Source organism: Anomaloglossus baeobatrachus, chromosome 4 (assembly GCF_048569485.1).
Source record: "Anomaloglossus baeobatrachus isolate aAnoBae1 chromosome 4, aAnoBae1.hap1, whole genome shotgun sequence".
Classification (NCBI taxonomy): Eukaryota; Metazoa; Chordata; class Amphibia; order Anura; family Aromobatidae; genus Anomaloglossus; species Anomaloglossus baeobatrachus.
In genome coordinates, this window is record NC_134356.1 from 263,562,445 (window position 1) to 263,581,534 (window position 19,090).

Genomic DNA, 19,090 nt, shown 5'->3' on the forward strand with positions numbered 1-19,090 from the left:
CCCTTATTATATATATAATTGTATTTCTGAACATGTTTTTGTAAACAGCTAAAATAACAAAACTTGTGTCACTGTCCAAATATTTCTGGCCCTGACTGTATATATATCACTCACGCTGGTTCCCTTCCAGGCATATATGTCCCCCATCTTAGTATATTGTCCCCCATACTGATAGACATGTCTCTCATCCTGGTATATATGTCCTCCATCCTTGTATATATGTCCCTCAGCCTGGGCCCATTCTGATATATATTTCCCCTGTTCTGCCACTGTTCTCTAACTCATTAAAAAAAACAAAAAAAAAACAAAAAAAAACAATTTACATTACTATGCTCCCACCATGTGAGTCGTCCTCCTCTGTAGCTAGTGCAAAGACCAGCAGCTGCTATATCAACACATGATGTCACTGCCGTGCAACGGCAGTGCCAGGCACAACCAATGTCACCTATTGGCCTCTGATGTGCCAGCGGCGTGTATTGTGGTGCAGTGACCAGAGGAGTTTCTGCGCCATGATACACTTCTGCTGCATGTGCATGCATGCATTCTGCTTTGGATGCACATTCAGCTGAAGTAGTCTCCCCTACAGCACAGGCTTGGTACGCCCCTGGCAGAGAGCATCTTCTGTCCTAATAGCTAAATGTACATAGGAGGCACAGACTTTCTTAGACCAGCCAATCTATGACTCGCAACAGCAGCCAGAATTACCAAGGATGTCTGGATGGACGTAAAATAGGGCATAAAAATTTCAGATGGCAGCCCTATAAATCACAAAGGAATAAGGGGTGGGGGACCAGGGGTGATTACATATACACACGTATTGACTCTGAGTTATATTATTATATTATTGGTGGAAGCTAATTTACAGGAAGCCACTTCTATTAGAAACTGACAGCACAAGGGGGGTTTTACCATCGTTGATGTATATTACATGGGAAGAAAATAGTTTGAATCTGTCTGGTGGGAATCCAAAACTGTAGGAATCCTGAGGTGACCTCACATGCATGCTAACAACTCCATACATATTTATAAGTACTACTAGGAGAAAACAGTAGAACTTTTGAAATTTTAACTAAAGTTTTCATTAACAAATATTTTCTTGTGAAGGTTTTGCAGAACTTCAGACAGATAAAGAAGTTGTGACCACGGAAGCGCTAGGGCCCATTCCATTCTTCGACTACAAACATTTTGCTTTAAACACTTTCTTTCCTGAGGTAATGTATTTAGTTTTTTTTCATTGCAGCAGCAACATCAAAAGCCAAACTTTCTTAGCCTGAGTTCACAGGTCCAGTAATTATCCATTAGAACGGATCCAGCAGAGATCCATTGGCAAAAAAAGTTTTGCAAGCACAACATTTTTGTCCGTTTTTAAATAACTGATGTCCATTTTTTAACATTGGAGTCTTTCGGGGACAGATCCGTTAACAGATTGCTATTTAGCCATGCGTTTTACTTGCATTAGTAACGGATCCGTTTTTTTCTTATGGGATCCATTACAAATGGAAGATAAATAGCAATCCATTAACGGATCTATTCTCTATAGACTCCCATGTTCAAAAGACAAACAAAACGAGAAGTAGCAGACATCATTTTGCCAATGTATCTCTGCAGGATCCGCTCTAATGGATGATTACGATTAGAGGATAGTAAACTCAGCCTTAGTAAATAATGGTCATATAATATGGTTTGTGGTAATTTCATCAGAATTTAGAAGAATAAAATGAGCAATGAGACTTGATTGAAGTCGAACATAGAGTAAGGTAGCCAGTTACGGTCTACATAGCACTCAAATAATAAGGACACACTGTATGTAAAACATTATATATATACTGTATATATGTTTAATATCATGTTTTTATACATGTACACATATATGTATACATCGTGTGTGTGTATGTGTGTGTGTGTGTGTGTGTGTGTGTGTTTTTATATATATATATATATATATATATATATATATATATATATATATATATACGGTATATATATACAGTATTCACAAAAAGTTTGGTATTTTTGGCTTTAGGGTGAAATTTATGGAAAAGTTAAAAAGTTCACGCTCCAGTGATATTTTATCATGAAAGTAGGGCATTTAAGTAGAAGCATACAGTGGTGATTACCTCATCTCTAACAATTTATTGAAATAAGACCCAACAACAGTGGTGTGTATACCTCCAAAAATGTTAATGTCTCAATAACTTGTCATGTGACCTTGTGGATTAATTACAACTTGAAAACAACATCTCATGCTGTTCAAAAATTAAGTTGTCGGCTGAGGCATGGCATCCCAGTCTTCTTGAAGGGTGGCACTCAGGTTATTGAGGTTCTGGGGTACAAGGTTACGAGCCTCTACACGATGACTCAGCTGATACCATAGGTTTTCTATGAGATTCAGGTCTGTAGAAAGTGAAAGCCACTCCATTTGAGGTCTCACAGTCTCCAGCAGCCACTCCCTAATGATGCGACCTCATTGAGCTTTAGCATTGTCTTCCATGAAGATGAGATTTGGTCTGTGTTTTTCATACAAAGGCACAATGCCTGGATTAATAATGGTATTCAAGTAGTAGGGACTTTTCACTATACCATTCACAAAGTGTAGGGCAGTACTGTATTGACTAGACACACCTGCCCACACTGTAACACCACCTCCAAAGGCTTGTTTGGTGGTGGCTGATGCATAGCACTCTCCTTGATTTCTCAAACATCGTTGGTGGCCAAAATTTCTGCTCAGCGTGAATCGACTTTTATCAGTGAACAGCACTGGGGGCCACTGGTCTCTTGTCCAACGTAGATGTTCCCTGTCCCATGCAAGATGATGATGCCTGTGCCTAGTGGGGAGGTCAGGTACCCTTGCAGGTTGTCTAGCACGCAGACCACACTGATTTAAACAGTTTTGAATGGTCTGACATGACCCTCGGTGCCTTTTACTTCCCTTAAATGTTCCTGGAGTTGTGTGTTATTCATCATCCGATTCTGAAGGGCATTGTTCACAATGAAGCAGTCATCAGTGTGGGATGTGGCAAAAAGACATCCAAATCTATATCTTTGTGTGACTCTTCTAGTCTCTCTGTATCTCTGTTGCAACTTGCTGATAACACTAGGTGACACTGTAAACTCAATGGCCACTTACTTATGAGAACATCCTGCTTAAAGCCTTGCAATAGCGAGGTACTGTTGATCAGTTGTTTGGTGTTGTCTTGGTTTCATGATATCAAAATGTGAACAGCATGATGAGTAGGACTTTTAAATACCAATTCTTATTGAACCCTGAAATTTATTAAGCGATTCATGGATCAAACACCTGTTTTGAATTTTGCCATTATTCTACCTGTTATAGAACAGCAAATTGTACAAAAAGTACTGAAACATTGAACAGTTGGACATGTGCATTCACAAGTGTAGAGAAGGTCACATTAAATCACTTGAAAAGGTTAGAGGGCATTTACGATCATCCTGAAATTTCACCCAAAAGCCAAATATTCCTAACTTTTTGTGGATAGTGTGTGTACACATATATGTGTGTGTGTGCGTGTATATGTATATATATATATATATATATATATATATATATACATATATATATATATATATATATATATATATATATATAATATATATATATATACACACACGTACACACACACACACACACATAGACACACAGTATATCACAAATGCGAGTGCACCCCTCACATTTTTGTATATATTTTATTATATCTTTTCATGGAACAACACCGAAGATATGACACTTTGATACAATGTAAAGTAGTCAGTGTACAGACTGTATAACCGTGTAAATTTGGTTTAACCTCTAAATAACTCAACACACAGCAATTGTCTAAATCGTTGGCAAGAAAACTGAGTATACTCCTAATTGAAAATGGCCAAATGTTACAAATTAGCCATTTTCCATTCCCGGTGCCATGTGACTCATTACTGTTACAAGGTCTCAGGTGTAAATGGGGAGCACATGTGTTACATTTGGTGTTATCGCTCACACACTCTCTCATACTGGTCACTGGAAGTTTAACATTACACCTCATGGCAAAGAATTCTCTGAGGATCTAAAAAATATAATTGTTGCTCTACATAAAGATGGCCTAGGATATAAGAAGATTGAAACAGTGTTGTCCAAGGAAAATATATACTGAAATACTTACAAAAATGTGAGGGGTGTACTTTCTTTTGTGATATACTGTATAGGAATTTATGTATTCATACACACAAGGGGTACAGAGAGTGAGAAAGCAGTTTGCCACCCACCTTCAGTACAGACCATGACATTTTCCATTTTAAATTCCATTATTAATAATTAATAGATTTAAGATAGACAATAACATGCACTTCTTTTTTGGGGCGATATTAACTTCAAATGTTTTGGGGTTTTTTCTAGTCTGACAAAAACAGACAAGATTTATTTGAAAAACTATGTGAAAATATCCCATCAGTAAGTAAATTATCTGCATTGTAAAAAAAAATGTGGTAAAAAATTATATTATTTTTATTTATTATTATAGCGCCATTTATTCCATGGCGCTTTACATGTGAAAGGGGAATACATAATAGGGACAAGTACAATAATCATAAACAATACAAGGCACAGACTAGTACAGGAGGATAGAGGTCCCTGACCACGAGGGCTCACAGTCTTCAAGGGATAGGTGAGGATAGAGCTGGTTGTGCGGATTTATATCAGACTGAGGGTTACAGGAGGTTGTAGGCTTGTCGGAAGACTGTCCCTGTGTTAAGAACATCTCAGTTACAAAAGTAAAATGTAAAAAAAATATAAACAATACTCTCCCCATTGCTCACCTCCCCGGCAGCCCCCTGCTCATTGCCTGCGTCCGGTCCTTTTCTTTCTGCTGTCTTTTGCAGTATCTTTAGCCTCTTCACTATAGGGCAGGTCTCTCGGATGTGACCAGTCTTCAGATGTCATGATGTTCATCGCGATCTTACCACCATTTTGCTGAATTCATATGGAACAAATCAGAAAAAAAAATCCAGATTTTGGAGAATATGGACTTTTCTATTATGCCAGTAGAATTTTATTTCACTAGAATAAATTTGCTCATCAATAATGTTAACCCTTCTGTATGCTATCCAAAACGGAAAATAAAAATAAGGGTCTGGAGTAACTCTTTAAGGGAATTTGTCAGTTGGTTATTGTTACTTTATCTGAGCAAAGCATAATTGTCACGGGTCCTTCTCCCATATCACACAATCAACAGAGCGAGCGATGACTGTTCAATCCAATAAGCATTTATTCCAAGCAAATCAAAATGGTCTATAAAATAATCCACAAAACAGAGGGTAAAATTAATCCAGTAACACAAATATAGTCCGGTAAGCGATAAATGTCCAGGTCTCTCTCTGAGAAGTCTCAGCTTCTACCAGAGGATCAATCTTCCTGCTTCATTCTTGAAGTTCTCCAACAGACTGCCAATCTCCAAGTAAAATAGAGCGTTTAGTTGAATCCCTGGACCCCTCCCCTAGACCTAGGGACAGAAACACTGTAGGGGGTGATTATCTACAGACAATAGAATGTACACATAAGCAGTACAAATAATGGATAGTAAACCACGCCTAAACATGAACCCACACAAAATGGTTCATGACCCACAATATCCCACCATCACAATAATAAACAGCACAAAAGTCTGATTAAAGGGATGAGTCACTTACTAGGCTGTGTGTTGTAGTTTCGATACAATCAATGATTTATTAAAGGGGTTATCCGGCTTATTTTGCTTTTTTTTTTCGTATTTCACTATTGGGCTACATTGGGGCAGGTAAGTAGATAGCAACTATTTACCCACCCTGCTGTCAGCCCCTCTCCCCCGGCTCAAAGTGGTCATGTGACCACTCCTGACGTAATTTTGCTGCTTCTTGTGACATCACAATGACAGGGGCAGGACCTTGTTGACGGGCATCATAACCGATGTCATGTTGCCGCCCTGCAGTTGACCAGGTACAGTGTGATGCAGCCCCTGCCCCCTGTCAACCTTCCCCTCCTCACATTCCATACTCTCCTCCGCCCCCTGTGTGCTACTATCTGTGCCCTGTACGTGCTGGGCCCTGGACAAACAGGCGGGCTCACTCATTGTTAAAACCGCGCTATTTGCCCGATGGTGTCCTCAGCTCTTTATGATGTATGAGGCCCAAGTAACTGCCTCTCCCCTCCCCTGTGCACTGTCTCTGCACTATGTGATGAACGCTGGGTCAGGCGTGCCTGGCGTTTGAATTCTGCCGAAGCAGAGCCCAGTGATGTCACCTTACAACTGTGGTCAGCAGCACTGAGCTCTGCATCGCTCAGCTGTAAGGACAGCACAGTGTGAAAGACAGTGCGCAGGGGGAGAGAAGAGAGTACACGGGTGAGAGACAGAGCGAGGGGTTGCTGAGGGGGCAAAGAAGACATCGCAGGTGAGAGTGCACAGGTGAGTGACAGAGCAGGGGGAAAGGGTGCTGGGGGGCAGAGGAGGGAGTGCAGGGATAGAGAAGAGAGTGCACAGGTGAGAGACAGAGCGACCGGGGCTGCTGGAGGGGCAGAGAAGATAGCGCAGGGGAGAGAAGAGAGTGCACAGGTGAGAGACAGAATGGGGGAGGGTGTACTGGGGGGGCAGAGGAGAGAGCACAGGGGGTATGAAGAGAGTGCACGGGTGAGAGACAGAGCTGGGGGGAGGGGGGTACTGAGTGGGCAGAGGAGGAAGCGCGGGGGGAGAGAAGAGAGTTCACGGGTGACAGACAGAGCGAGGGGGCTGCTGAGGGAGCAAAGAAGACCGCGTTGGTCAGAGAAGAGAGTGCACAGGTGAGAGACAGAGCGGGGGAGGGGATGCTGGGGGGGCAGAGGAGACAGTGCAGGGATAGAGAAGACAGTGCACGGGTGAGAGACAGAGCAGCGGGGCTGCTGGGGGGCAGAGAAGACAGCGCAGGGGGAGAGAAGAGAGTGCACGGGTGAAAGACACAGCGGGGGTGGGTGCTGGGGGGCGAAGGAGAGAACTCAGTGGGGAGAGAAGAGAGTGCACTGGTGAGAGACAGAGCGGGGGGTAGTTCTATGTGTGAGTATATGTGTATATATATAAATACATATATATATATATATATATATATATATATATATATATACAGGGTGGGCGATAAGTATGGATGCACCCTGGGTGGGCCATAAGTGTGTATACACCCTGATAAAATGGAAGTGGTTGCTGATATCACCTTACCGCTTGTGGCATACTAGTACAGGTAAATAAAGTGCCTTCAGAGAATAAAGTGAAAATTCAAGAGGAACAAAAGTTAGAAACAAAGAAAAGATAATGTAGAGGTGTTTTAAATGACAATACAGCACAGATTAGCTAAAAAAATATATATATATATTTTGTGGCCGGACAACTTCTTTAACAGAACAGAGCATTAATACTACATGACTATGTGACCGATGTGGGAAGATGTATGATTGTAATGTGTTGATTTTTCCAGTTTTAATAAATGTTGGTGGCCAGACGGCCCGAGGACGGGCCGTGTTTTACCAAGGGGGTGTGTGACGCCCTGGCAAAGCCAGGTTGTCACAGAAAGAGTTAATCCTCCTTGGTAATCTGATCTCACACCGGTGCAGCAGGACAAAACCACAGCCCCCAGTGTAAGAGAAAAGCAGAGGAGAGGGGAGGGGCTGGAGCAGAGTGTAAGGAGAGACAGACAGAAGAGAAGTCTGGAGTTGTAGCTCCCAGGCTGATGGTGAAGCGTGCTCCGAGAGGGCCGGGACAGGCTGTGAGTGAGGAAGGGGCCAGAGGTAGCCGGGCAGGGTAGTGGCCCCCCGGTACCTGGGTGACCCGGATCACTGCAGGGGAGTGTATTCCCCGTTCCCGGCTGAGGAGAAAGAGGAAGAGAGTGGAGAGAAAGGCACCTGGCTGCAGGGAAAGAACAGGAGCTGCTGCACGGTGTGTGGGACACTAACACCCCTGTACCGAAGGCTGCGGACACCGGCAATTCCTAGTTACCAGTGACTCTGTGTGAACTACTTGTGAGTACGCCCGTGCCCTCGGGCACCGCACCGCAGCACTGCGCCCTGCTCCCTGCTTACCCCATCACCGGGCCCCGGGACAACTACACCCTACCCACGGAGGGGAGAACCAACAACTTTGCTGCTCCCTGTCACCGCTCCCGGGATCCCCATACAGAGCAGCGGTGGTGTCCATATAATCACCACAACCGTGGGTGGCGTCACGGACAATCTCCCTTAACAAATCCCCTTTTACTGTGGAGCCTGGGATCACAGACCGGGTCACACCACCGTGATACCCACAGAAGTGACCTCGTGGCCCGGATCTGAGTACCCCTGGTCCCCGGGTGACACATTTGGCGTCACGAACAGGATCGAACCCATCCAGTTACCTGGAGGAAGTGCGCTTTGTTCTGGACTGTCAGCGGTACTCCGCTGCAAAAATTTTGAAAGTCGCCATCTTTGCCGCCATTTTGGGCGCGAAAATCTCCCGCCCAGCGCCTTCTTCCCCAAGCGGTGGGCGCGAAAAAGAGGCTCCGCCCCCTGAGAACGCGGGCAGAAGTGAAGCTCCGGAGGACCGGAAGCGAAAGAGAAACTTTAAAAGTTCCTAGAAGGACGGCTCCCGAGTACCAAGGGGGAGCAGTAGGAAGGAACTGCAGTTCATGTGACCGGGACTGTAAAGGCAGGGACTCCAGGACTTTGCCTAATTCTGTTCCTGGACAAGCAGTAGCCGCGACCCCGATGACATCTTACCCGGCTCCGGCAGTCCGCCCAGCCGCCACGGTGATGACGTCGGCTCCAGCAGTCCGCCCGGCCGCAACGGAGGTGGCACCCGATTGGAAGTCTGCCCCAGATGTGGCGCCAGCCACTCCCAGGTACCTCATCACGGCTGTGGAGCAGCCGGAGTGCACCTGCAGAGAGGAGGAGCAGGCCAGTGAGAGATGGAGCCCTCGGCAGTTAGCGAGGCCGGTTGTAGCCGGCGCCGAGGGCATCCAAGTGGGCCTGGCTTCCGAGCAGGAGGCAGAGCACGGAACCCGTGCCCCGTACTGGGAGTGGCAGCAGCGGCAGTGGTAGTGGAGCATGGACAGCTACCCACAAGTTAAAAAGTTGACTGTTTTATGGACTGTCACCCCTGTTGAACGCCCTCAAGTTCAGGAGGAGGCCATCTGCTCCGCAGGTGTGGGGTGGCAGAACGGTTTAAAGTTTTAGAAAACATACCTCCCGATGTGGGAAGATGTATGATTGTAATGTGTTGATTTTTCCAGTTTTAATAAATGTTGGTGGCCAGACGGCCCGAGGACGGGCCGTGTTTTACCAAGGGGGTGTGTGACGCCCTGGCAAAGCCAGGTTGTCACAGAAAGAGTTAATCCTCCTTGGTAATCTGATCTCACACCGGTGCAGCAGGACAAAACCACAGCCCCCAGTGTAAGAGAAAAGCAGAGGAGAGGGGAGGGGCTGGAGCAGAGTGTAAGGAGAGACAGACAGAAGAGAAGTCTGGAGTTGTAGCTCCCAGGCTGATGGTGAAGCGTGTTCCGAGAGGGCCGGGACAGGCTGTGAGTGAGGAAGGGGCCAGAGGTAGCCGGGCAGGGTAGTGGCCCCCCGGTACCTGGGTGACCCGGATCACTGCAGGGGAGTGTATTCCCCGTTCCCGGCTGAGGAGAAAGAGGAAGAGAGTGGAGAGAAAGGCACAAGGCTGCAGGGAAAGAACAGGAGCTGCTGCACCGTGTGTGGGACACTAACACCCCTGTACCGAAGGCTGCGGACACCGGCAATTCCTAGTTACCAGTGACTCTGTGTGAATTACTTGTGAGTACGCCCGTGCCCTTGGGCACCGCACCGCAGCACTGCGCCCTGCTCCCTGCTTACCCCATCACCGGGCCCCGGGACAACTACCCCCTACCCACGGAGGGGAGAACCAACAACTTTGCTGCTCCCTGTCACCGCTCCCGGGATCCCCATACAGAGCAGCGGTGGTGTCCATATAATCACCACAACCGTGGGTGGCGTCACGGACAATCTCCCTTAACAAATCCCCTTTTACTGTGGAGCCTGGGATCACAGACCGGGTCACACCACCGTGATACCCACAGAAGTGACCTCGTGGCCCGGATCTGAGTACCCCTGGTCCCCGGGTGACACATTTGGCGTCACGAACAGGATCGAACCCATCCAGTTACCTGGAGGAAGTGCGCCTTGTTCTGGACTGTCAGCGGTACTCCGCTGCAAAAATTTTGAAAGTCGCCATCTTTGCCGCCATTTTGGGCGCGAAAATCTCCCGCCCAGCGCCTTCTTCCCCAAGCGGTGGTCGCGAAAAAGAGGCTCCGCCCCCTGAGAACGCGGGCGGAAGTGAAGCTCCGGAGGACCGGAAGCGAAAGAGAAACTTTAAAAGTTGCTAGAAGGACTGCTCCCGAGTACCAAGGGGGAGCAGTAGGAAGGAACTGCAGTTCATGTGACCGGGACTGTAAAGGCAGGGACTCCAGGACTTTGCCTAATTCCGTTCCTGGACAAGCAGTAGCCGCGACCCCGATGACATCTTACCCGGCTCCGGCAGTCCGCCCAGCCGCCACGGTGATGACGTCGGCTCCGGCAGTCCGCCCGGCCGCAACGGAGGTGGCACCCGATTGGAAGTCTGCCCCAGATGTGGCGCCAGCCGCTCCCAGGTACCTCGTCACGGCTGTGGAGCAGCCGGAGTGCACCTGCAGAGAGGAGGAGCAGGCCAGTGAGAGATGGAGCCCTCGGCAGTTAGCGAGGCCGGTTGTAGCCGGCGCCGAGGGCATCCAAGTGGGCCTGGCTTCCGAGCAGGAGGCAGAGCACGGAACCCGTGCCCCGTACTGGGAGTGGCAGCAGCGGCAGTGGTAGTGGAACATGGACGGCTACCCACAAGTTAAAAAGTTGACTGTTTTATGGACTGTCACCCCTGTTGAACGCCCTCAAGTTCAGGAGGAGGCCATCTGCTCCGCAGGTGTGGGGTGGCAGAACGGTTTAAAGTTTTAGAAAACATACCTCCCGATGTGGGAAGATGTATGATTGTAATGTGTTGATTTTTCCAGTTTTAATAAATGTTGGTGGCCAGACGGCCCGAGGACGGGCCGTGTTTTACCAAGGGGGTGTGTGACGCCCTGGCAAAGCCAGGTTGTCACAGAAAGAGTTAATCCTCCTTGGTAATCTGATCTCACACCGGTGCAGCAGGACAAAACCACAGCCCCCAGTGTAAGAGAAAAGCAGAGGAGAGGGGAGGGGCTGGAGCAGAGTGTAAGGAGAGACAGACAGAAGAGAAGTCTGGAGTTGTAGCTCCCAGGCTGATGGTGAAGCGTGTTCCGAGAGGGCCGGGACAGGCTGTGAGTGAGGAAGGGGCCAGAGGTAGCCGGGCAGGGTAGTGGCCCCCCGGTACCTGGGTGACCCGGATCACTGCAGGAGAGTGTATTCCCCGTTCCCGGCTGAGGAGGAAGAGGAAGAGAGTGGAGAGAAAGGCACCTGGCTGCAGGGAAAGAACAGGAGCTGCTGCACCGTGTGTGGGACACTAACACCCCTGTACCGAAGGCTGCGGACACCGGCAATTCCTAGTTACCAGTGACTCTGTGTGAACTACTTGTGAGTACGCCCGTGCCCTCGGGCACCGCACCGCAGCACTGCGCCCTGCTCCCTGCTTACCCCATCACCGGGCCCCGGGACAACTACCCCCTACCCACGGAGGGGAGAACCAACAACTTTGCTGCTCCCTGTCACCGCTCCCGGGATCCCCATACAGAGCAGCGGTGGTGTCCATATAATCACCACAACCGTGGGTGGCGTCACGGACAATCTCCCTTAACAAATCCCCTTTTACTGTGGAGTCTGGGATCACAGACCGGGTCACACCACCGTGATACCCACAGAAGTGACCTCGTGACCCGGATCTGAGTACCCCTGGTCCCCGGCCGACACAACTACATGTCAGGCCTCTTTCACACGTCAGTGATTCTGGTACGTATATTTTACTGTTTTTTCACGTACTAGAATCACGGACATAAGCAGACCCATTAAAATCAATGGGTCTGCGCACACATCAGCGATTTCTCACTGACTCTCTGCTGTGTACACGTGTGTCTGTGTGCTCTGCACGGAGAGAAGTCAATTTTGTTCTGGCATCACTGATGTCCCATGGACCACACTATGGTGTGAGCCATGAAACACATATCAGACAAATCATGTACATTTAAAATAAAAAGCTTTTTAAATTCATCTTCTCCAGCGCTGCTGTCTCTGCTTCCAGGCCGGCTAATTATTCTCATGCATATGCAATTATGCACTGCACAGCTGACCCGGAAGTAGATGCAGCAGTGAGAGACACAGCGGCCGGACACAGGAGAGTCGGAGATATCAGCACCCTGGACAGCAGGAGCGTGGACAGGTGAGTAGATCTCATGTATTATCATGGATAGCACACAGAGATCACACGTGTGCCAAAATCACAGCACACAGAGGGACATGCGTACCTTTAACATGTCAGTGAAAAACGTATGTGTTCTTTTGGCAAATTCAACTTAAACAGTTTATTTTCCTTCTCACCATTATGACCTCACTCCCATGATTCTGCTGTATTGTTCTTGGGGTAATCTCTCTTGCCCTATCCCTGCTATCTTGGAAATAGCCCACAAGTGGTGCCTCCTTTCCCAATCATTATCACCATTGTCCAATTCTCTGCCCCGACAGCTCTCTTGTCACTTCAATTCTCTAAGCCTGTCAGGGTGAGCCGTAGGCTCCGAACCTTACAAATATACCTCCGGGTTTCCTGACCGGCCCTCAATCCATGCCGCGTCTTTAGTGTACAATCACTCGTACAGAACTGCCTCCTCGCAAGGCCTGTCTCTCTAATCAACCCACTGGCCATCTGTCATTCCTCCCCTCTTGACTCCTCACACCCCTCCATACCAGGAAGTGTCCAACCCTGTTTACCTCAATGGAAACCTATGTCTTGCTAATACAAAGCACTAAATATTGTCAATACATTGGCATCACATTAATCATTATATATACATACTCTTTCCATTATCGGGCCTTGACGCTAGGTGGAATACAGTCATATAGGCCCTTTAAGTATAGTGCTTTCTCCTGAAATTTATTCTGAACTATAATTAGCAAAACACAAGTTGCTCATAGTCTTAAATTAGCTTTCATTGCCTTAATGGCCTTTTAGATGGAAGGAAGGTTGCTTACAGAATTGTTCGACAAACTTGAAATGCACACGGCCCTAACAACTCCTTGAACCCTGTATTACGCCATTGCTTCTAGAGGAATTTACCTCTGTCATAGATAAGGCAATGTTTTTTCATTTCACTGGATTCTCTTGAACAACTTGTGTGTCTTAGTATAAAAAAGAGGCATTACAAGTACAATATGGGCTGTAGCCAACATATGGGTCCATATTATGGTTGTGCTCATGACTCATGAGACCTAGTGTCTCATTATGCTGAAGAGTTAATATAGTTTGAGGTTATTCTGTACAGTTAGCCATTAAAGGGAATCTGTCAACAGATTTTTGCCTCCTAATCTGAGAACAGCATAATGTAGAGACAGAGACCCTGATTCCAGAAATGTGTAATTTACTGGGTTGCTTTCTGTAGTTTAGATGAAATCACTTTTTTGATCAACCGGGGACGACTAGTAAACCATCTGCCATGTAGTAGTCCATGTTTATGAGTTTAGTATAACTAACAAACAGTGTTGTGGGAGGGGTTTTACAGAGCTCTGCAGCAAATTAAACATTGATATTATCCAAACTGCAGCAAGGAGACCAGTAAGTGACACTTCGCTAAAATCAGGGTCTCTGTTTCTATATCACACTGCTCTCAGATAGGGGTGGCAAAAACCTGATTGATTTCCTTAAAACCTATGTTTTTTTTGTTTTATCATTATCTGAAGAAAAACATTACTGATCTTCTCACAATCATTGCTATATCATATGCTGAAACCATATGCTGTGTCATACGTACAGATTTCACCTTCCCTTCTTAGAATCTAAATTCATGCTGACGCACTGATAAATCTTCTCAGTCCTTTGAGAAAAAAATGAGAACATGACAAATATAAATTGCTGTTCCATGAATCACCCATGGTAATATATGTTCTTGGTGCTTATAGCCATTCCAAACCAGAAGGTCAACGCAAGATGAGGAAATAGTAAAAACTCTGAAGACATTATTCGAGAACCAAAATTTTCTGGTTGTGCTCATCCACACCTTGGAAAAACAGAATGATTTCACAATCAAGGACAGGTAATAGCCACATTAATATATTTATACTTTCCCCGTAGGATATGTTTTGCTAATGTCCTTGAATGTCACCTCCAGTCAAACCTTTCCTCACTATCTAAAGAATAACTGACTAGTTTATATGAAGACTGTCAATCGACCAGTTAGATGATACTGGAAATGATGTGTTAGGATCAAATCATAACCCGTGACTCTTCTCCATTGTTTTCTTAGATGTATGTTTGCATCCTTCCTGACCATTACCTTTCAGAGTAATCTGCTCTACCTCACTGGGCTACTGGAAAGATTGGCTAAAGATCTCATCGAGCAATCAAGCAACAAACATCCAAAGTTAATGCTAAGACGCACAGAGACAGTTGTGGAAAAGTTATTGACCAACTGGATGTCTACTTGTCTTTATGGCTTCTTGAGAGTAAGTACTCGACTTATATTTACCCCAGTGCATATTAGATTATTCTGTATGTGATAGTAGAAATGTAAATTTCTACATTTTGCTGTCAAAGAGCAGCGGCACGAAAAAAGTATTTGTTGTAAGGGGACAACGGACAACACTTTTAATATATCTGATGCATGTGTGCCAGGATCAGAATAAGTACTCCACAGTGTTCTTAGGAGTGTTTTATAGTCCATCATACTGCAAGGCAATGCAGTTGATGGAGGACATATGTAGAGGACTTGATGAAGAAGGGAAGGCTAGTATGTACAGCATTCTCCATTCAAGTCTTAGGTGGGCTTTACACGTTGTGACATCGGTAACGATATATCGTCGGGGTCACGTCGTTAGTGATGCACATCCGGCGCTGTGACCGACATCGCAGCGTGTAAACCCTAGGAGCGACGATCACCGATCGCAAAAACGTCAAAAATCATTGATCGGTGACACATCGCTCCTTTCCATAATGTCGTTACTGCTGCCGGTACGATGTTGTTTGTCGTTCCTGCAGCACCACACATCGCTGTGTGTGAAGCCGCAGGAACGACAAACATCTCCTACCTGCGTCCCGCCGGCAATGCGGGAAGAAGAAGGTGGGCGGGATGTTATGTCCCGCTCATTTCTGCCCCTCCGCTTCTATTACCAAAGATAGTACCCTGCTTCACCTTTTAGGTGCTCTCTCTCCTCCGCTTCTATTGGCTGGCCGCTTAGTGACGTCGCGGTGACGCCGAACGCACCTCCCCCTTGAAGGAGGGATTATTCGGCAGTCACCACGACGTCGCCGACCAGGTATGTGCGTTTGAAGTTGCCGTAGCGATAATGTTCACTACGGCAGCTATCACCGCATATCGCATGTGCACTTCCACAAGGTAAGTGGACGGGTAAGTATCCTGTTCGTGACGTCAATTTGTGTCGCCCAGGTCTCCAACCCCTGACCGCTCTGCAACTTTCTCTGCAGCCCAGGAGACACACTCCTGACTGCTCTGCTGCTCTCCTCCAACTGACTGAACTCCTCCCCTGCTGCTCTTTTTCAGCTCCTAACTGGGGGGGAGGGGCGGCTCGTCATATGCACCATGTGGGGGGGTTGTGTGTGTAATCCCAAGGAGGAAGCGATTCCTGTACCATTGGTGGGGGGTACAGTCATCTTTGACTACCTGGTTTTGCCAGGGCGTCACACATGTATACTTTTGTTTTTATCTAAGTGGTGAAAAAAAATTCTAAATTTTGTCCTAAAAAAGAATTACGACCTGTAGTGTTCTCAATTTTCAGGATCTGGGGCTCAGTGGTGGCTTATTTTTTGCGCCCATTTTTTGCATACATACAACTTTTTGATCGTCTGTTATTGCACTTCAATGCAATGTTGTGAGGACCAAAAAAACCTGTAATTTTGGAGTTTGGAATTTTTTTCTCACTACGTCAGTCAGATTAATTGATTTTATATTTGTATAGATCTGGCATTTCTGAACTCAGCGATACCAAATATATAAACAACCAAACAAAAAAGTATAAGGTCTAAAATTAATTTTTATTATACATATGAAAATTAAAACATGACATATGATATTTAGGGCACGCAGTGTTGATACTAAATATGTGTATATTTTTTATTTTTTTAATTGTTAATTTATTTTCAATGGGGAAAAGGGGGTGATCTTTTAAATTTATCTTATTTTTTCATATTTTTTGTTAATTGTTTTTATTTTTTTTATTTTAGTAGGCCCTCTAGGGGACTTTATGACTGTATACTCCAATATCTTCTCCTGATCAGAGGGATGCTGCAGCATCCCTTTGATCAGGAAAAATGCAGTGTTCCTGTGAGCGCTGGCTCTCACAGGAAGTGAGTCATGACAGCATCAAGTGTCATCATATGACCCCGTGCTGTCATAGTAATACATTAGTACCCCACGATCGCATGAGGGGGCTGCCGCTAGTGGCAGGGACTAGCTCGATCCCAGATGCAGCCCTTTGAATCCTGCTGTCAGAGTTTGACAACGTGATCTAAGGGGTTACTATGCGGGTGGATCGTCGATCCACCCACGCTTGTAAGCAGCGCATGTCTGCTGATCAGATCACAGGAGCTCACATTAACTGGGGGGACATGGCCAAGGATGTACCAGTACATCCTTGGTCATAAAAGGATTAATAACCTGTCTCTCTCTTTTCTGTACCCGCATTAGTTCAGTTATGTCCTTCTTGTACATAGGAGACAAAAACTGTACACAGTATTCTAAGTGTAGTCGTACTAGTGACTTGTATAGGCTTAAAATTATGTTCTCATCATGAGAATCTATGCCTCTTTTAATGCATCCCATTATCTTATTAGCCTTGGCAGCAGCTGACCGACACTACTAGTGATGGGCGAACCTGAAGATATCGGAATTCGGCGGGTTCAACCAGATTTTTTTTAATAAACACCGGTTTGTGCCCGGAATTAATTTTAAAAAAGAGTTGCATGCTGTCCCTCTTATTTTGATACTCAGCCAAATTAATGCACGGCTTGGGGCTGCAGCCTTTAGGTGTATGCTTTATCTGTGCTGGGTATTATAATATGGGGGAACCCTACGCCAATTTTTTAATTTATTTATTTATTGTTACACCAATAGAGACGCAGGCAGTGCCTGTGATTGAAAGCAAACACGCTGTCACACAGGGTGGGGGCATGGCATGACAGCAATCAATCAGAGATGTCGGGGCTGGCCTTGAGTGGGTGAAGCAGTGAATATATATGAAGGACAATGAGTGGCCCGGAAAGTAGCATTACAGCTGCGCGGGAGACTCGCTAAGTATAATGCGCGAATACCTCTAGCCCATCTACCACCATTTTCCATTTTAAAGCGCCGGATTCTTAACCCCATAGAATAATATGGAGACCAGTATTCAGGCAAATATCCAGGATCAATTCCAGGCTGGAAACGTGTTTTTTTTGTTTTTTTTTTAATCCCGGTTAGACCCGTTGATCCCAGGTTTCCGTGAGTCCGCCCATCACTAGTCCTGAAGAAAGCAAGAACATTTAAATACTTACTGATATATGACATCAAACCTGAAGACAATGGCTGTGTTATTCAGCCAACATCTGCATCTAACAACCGTGGGTGGAGTGCAGTCATTGTTAATCTGTCAATTACCTCTATCGATCTGTGACAGTAACATTTAATGCTCTACGGCATAGGATGCATCATTCTGTGTGCCCATCAGTGCGCCCATGATACGATTGCGAGGTGCTGATGGGTTGTCAGCTGAATACCCCGATGCCTGTTTTGACGGTACTCCTGTGAAAGCTAGCCTGCATCTGGCATTCATAGGAGACAGTGATTTTTGATAGTGTCAAATGGAGATTTTTATAAACTTCACCAACTATCATGGCGGTGCCATGATCTGTTCAGATAACTCATTCTGACACACCGCCTGATAATCTCTCTGGTGTCTGTGATCAATACAAGCAGACTTGGGCTGCAGAGTGGTAGTACATAGGAAGGCTACCAAGATTTAATCTCTGCTACTCTACTTCTTCAGGCCACTTTACACACAGAGATAAATCTTTGGCAGATCTGTGGTTGCAGTGAAATCATGGAGGACATATTGTTCCATTTGTACACAGCCACAAACCTGGCACTGATTGTCCACAATTTCACTGCAACCACAGATCTGCCACAGATTTATTATCTCTGTGTGTAAAGTGGCCTTTAGTCTCCTTTGATCACGTTTTGTGGGAGCCAGTTACATTTGGACACACATTCAACTGAAACAAAGCGCTGACATTGGCGGCCTTGCTGGACCACACCATGATTGTCAAGGGATCTTCAATGCATGCAGGCCACATTAAGCAGCCTCAGGGGCCACATGAGCCTCTCAGGCTGCATGTTTGAGACCCCTGACATAGATTTCGTTAGTTTAGGGTCTAAAAACCTGCCTACAGATTTCCTTTAAAGGCATAAAGATTCAGAGCTGCCTCAGGTTTGTAGAATGTTTTCTCCAACATGCACATTTAAGTGCCTTACACAGATTTTCAATATAATTTAGATCAGGGCTCAGAAGGCCATTTTAGAACAATACAATACTTTGCTCTTAGCCATTCTCTGATGTTTTTAGCTGTATGTTTTGGATCATTAGCCTCTTGGAGAACCCATGACCTGCAACTGAGACCAAAGTTTCTGACACTAGGAAGCACATTTTGCTCAAGAATGCATTGATATTGATATTCTGGAGATTTTATTGTACATTGCACATAATCTAGACACCCTGCAGCAAAACAGTCCCAAAACATAACCAAGTGTAATCTGTATTTCACAGTAGGTACAATGTTGCTGAGTCATCAAAACTTTTAAAGTGGTGTAAATGCTTTCAAACGTTTCAAGCTGTGAGCTGCTAAAAAAAGCTACAGTTTTGTCTCATCAGTCCAACAGATATTCTCCCAGAATC

The 19,090-nt window shown here is 45.8% G+C and overlaps 1 protein-coding gene across 3 annotated transcripts in view; it reads left to right on the plus strand.

Moving 5' to 3' along the window:
* PLXNC1 (plexin C1) overlaps positions 1–19,090 on the plus strand; it is a 346,034-nt gene that overhangs the window by 238,972 nt on the left and 87,972 nt on the right. For 2 of the 3 annotated variants that reach the window (XM_075344806.1, XM_075344808.1), the window contains exons 17-20: positions 1,105–1,211; positions 4,391–4,444; positions 14,108–14,241; positions 14,452–14,650. In XM_075344806.1, coding sequence (XP_075200921.1) covers positions 1,105–1,211; positions 4,391–4,444; positions 14,108–14,241; positions 14,452–14,650 — 494 coding nt within the window. The remainder of the gene's footprint in view (positions 1–1,104; positions 1,212–4,390; positions 4,445–14,107; positions 14,242–14,451; positions 14,651–19,090) is intronic. The other variant, XM_075344807.1, reaches the window with a different exon arrangement.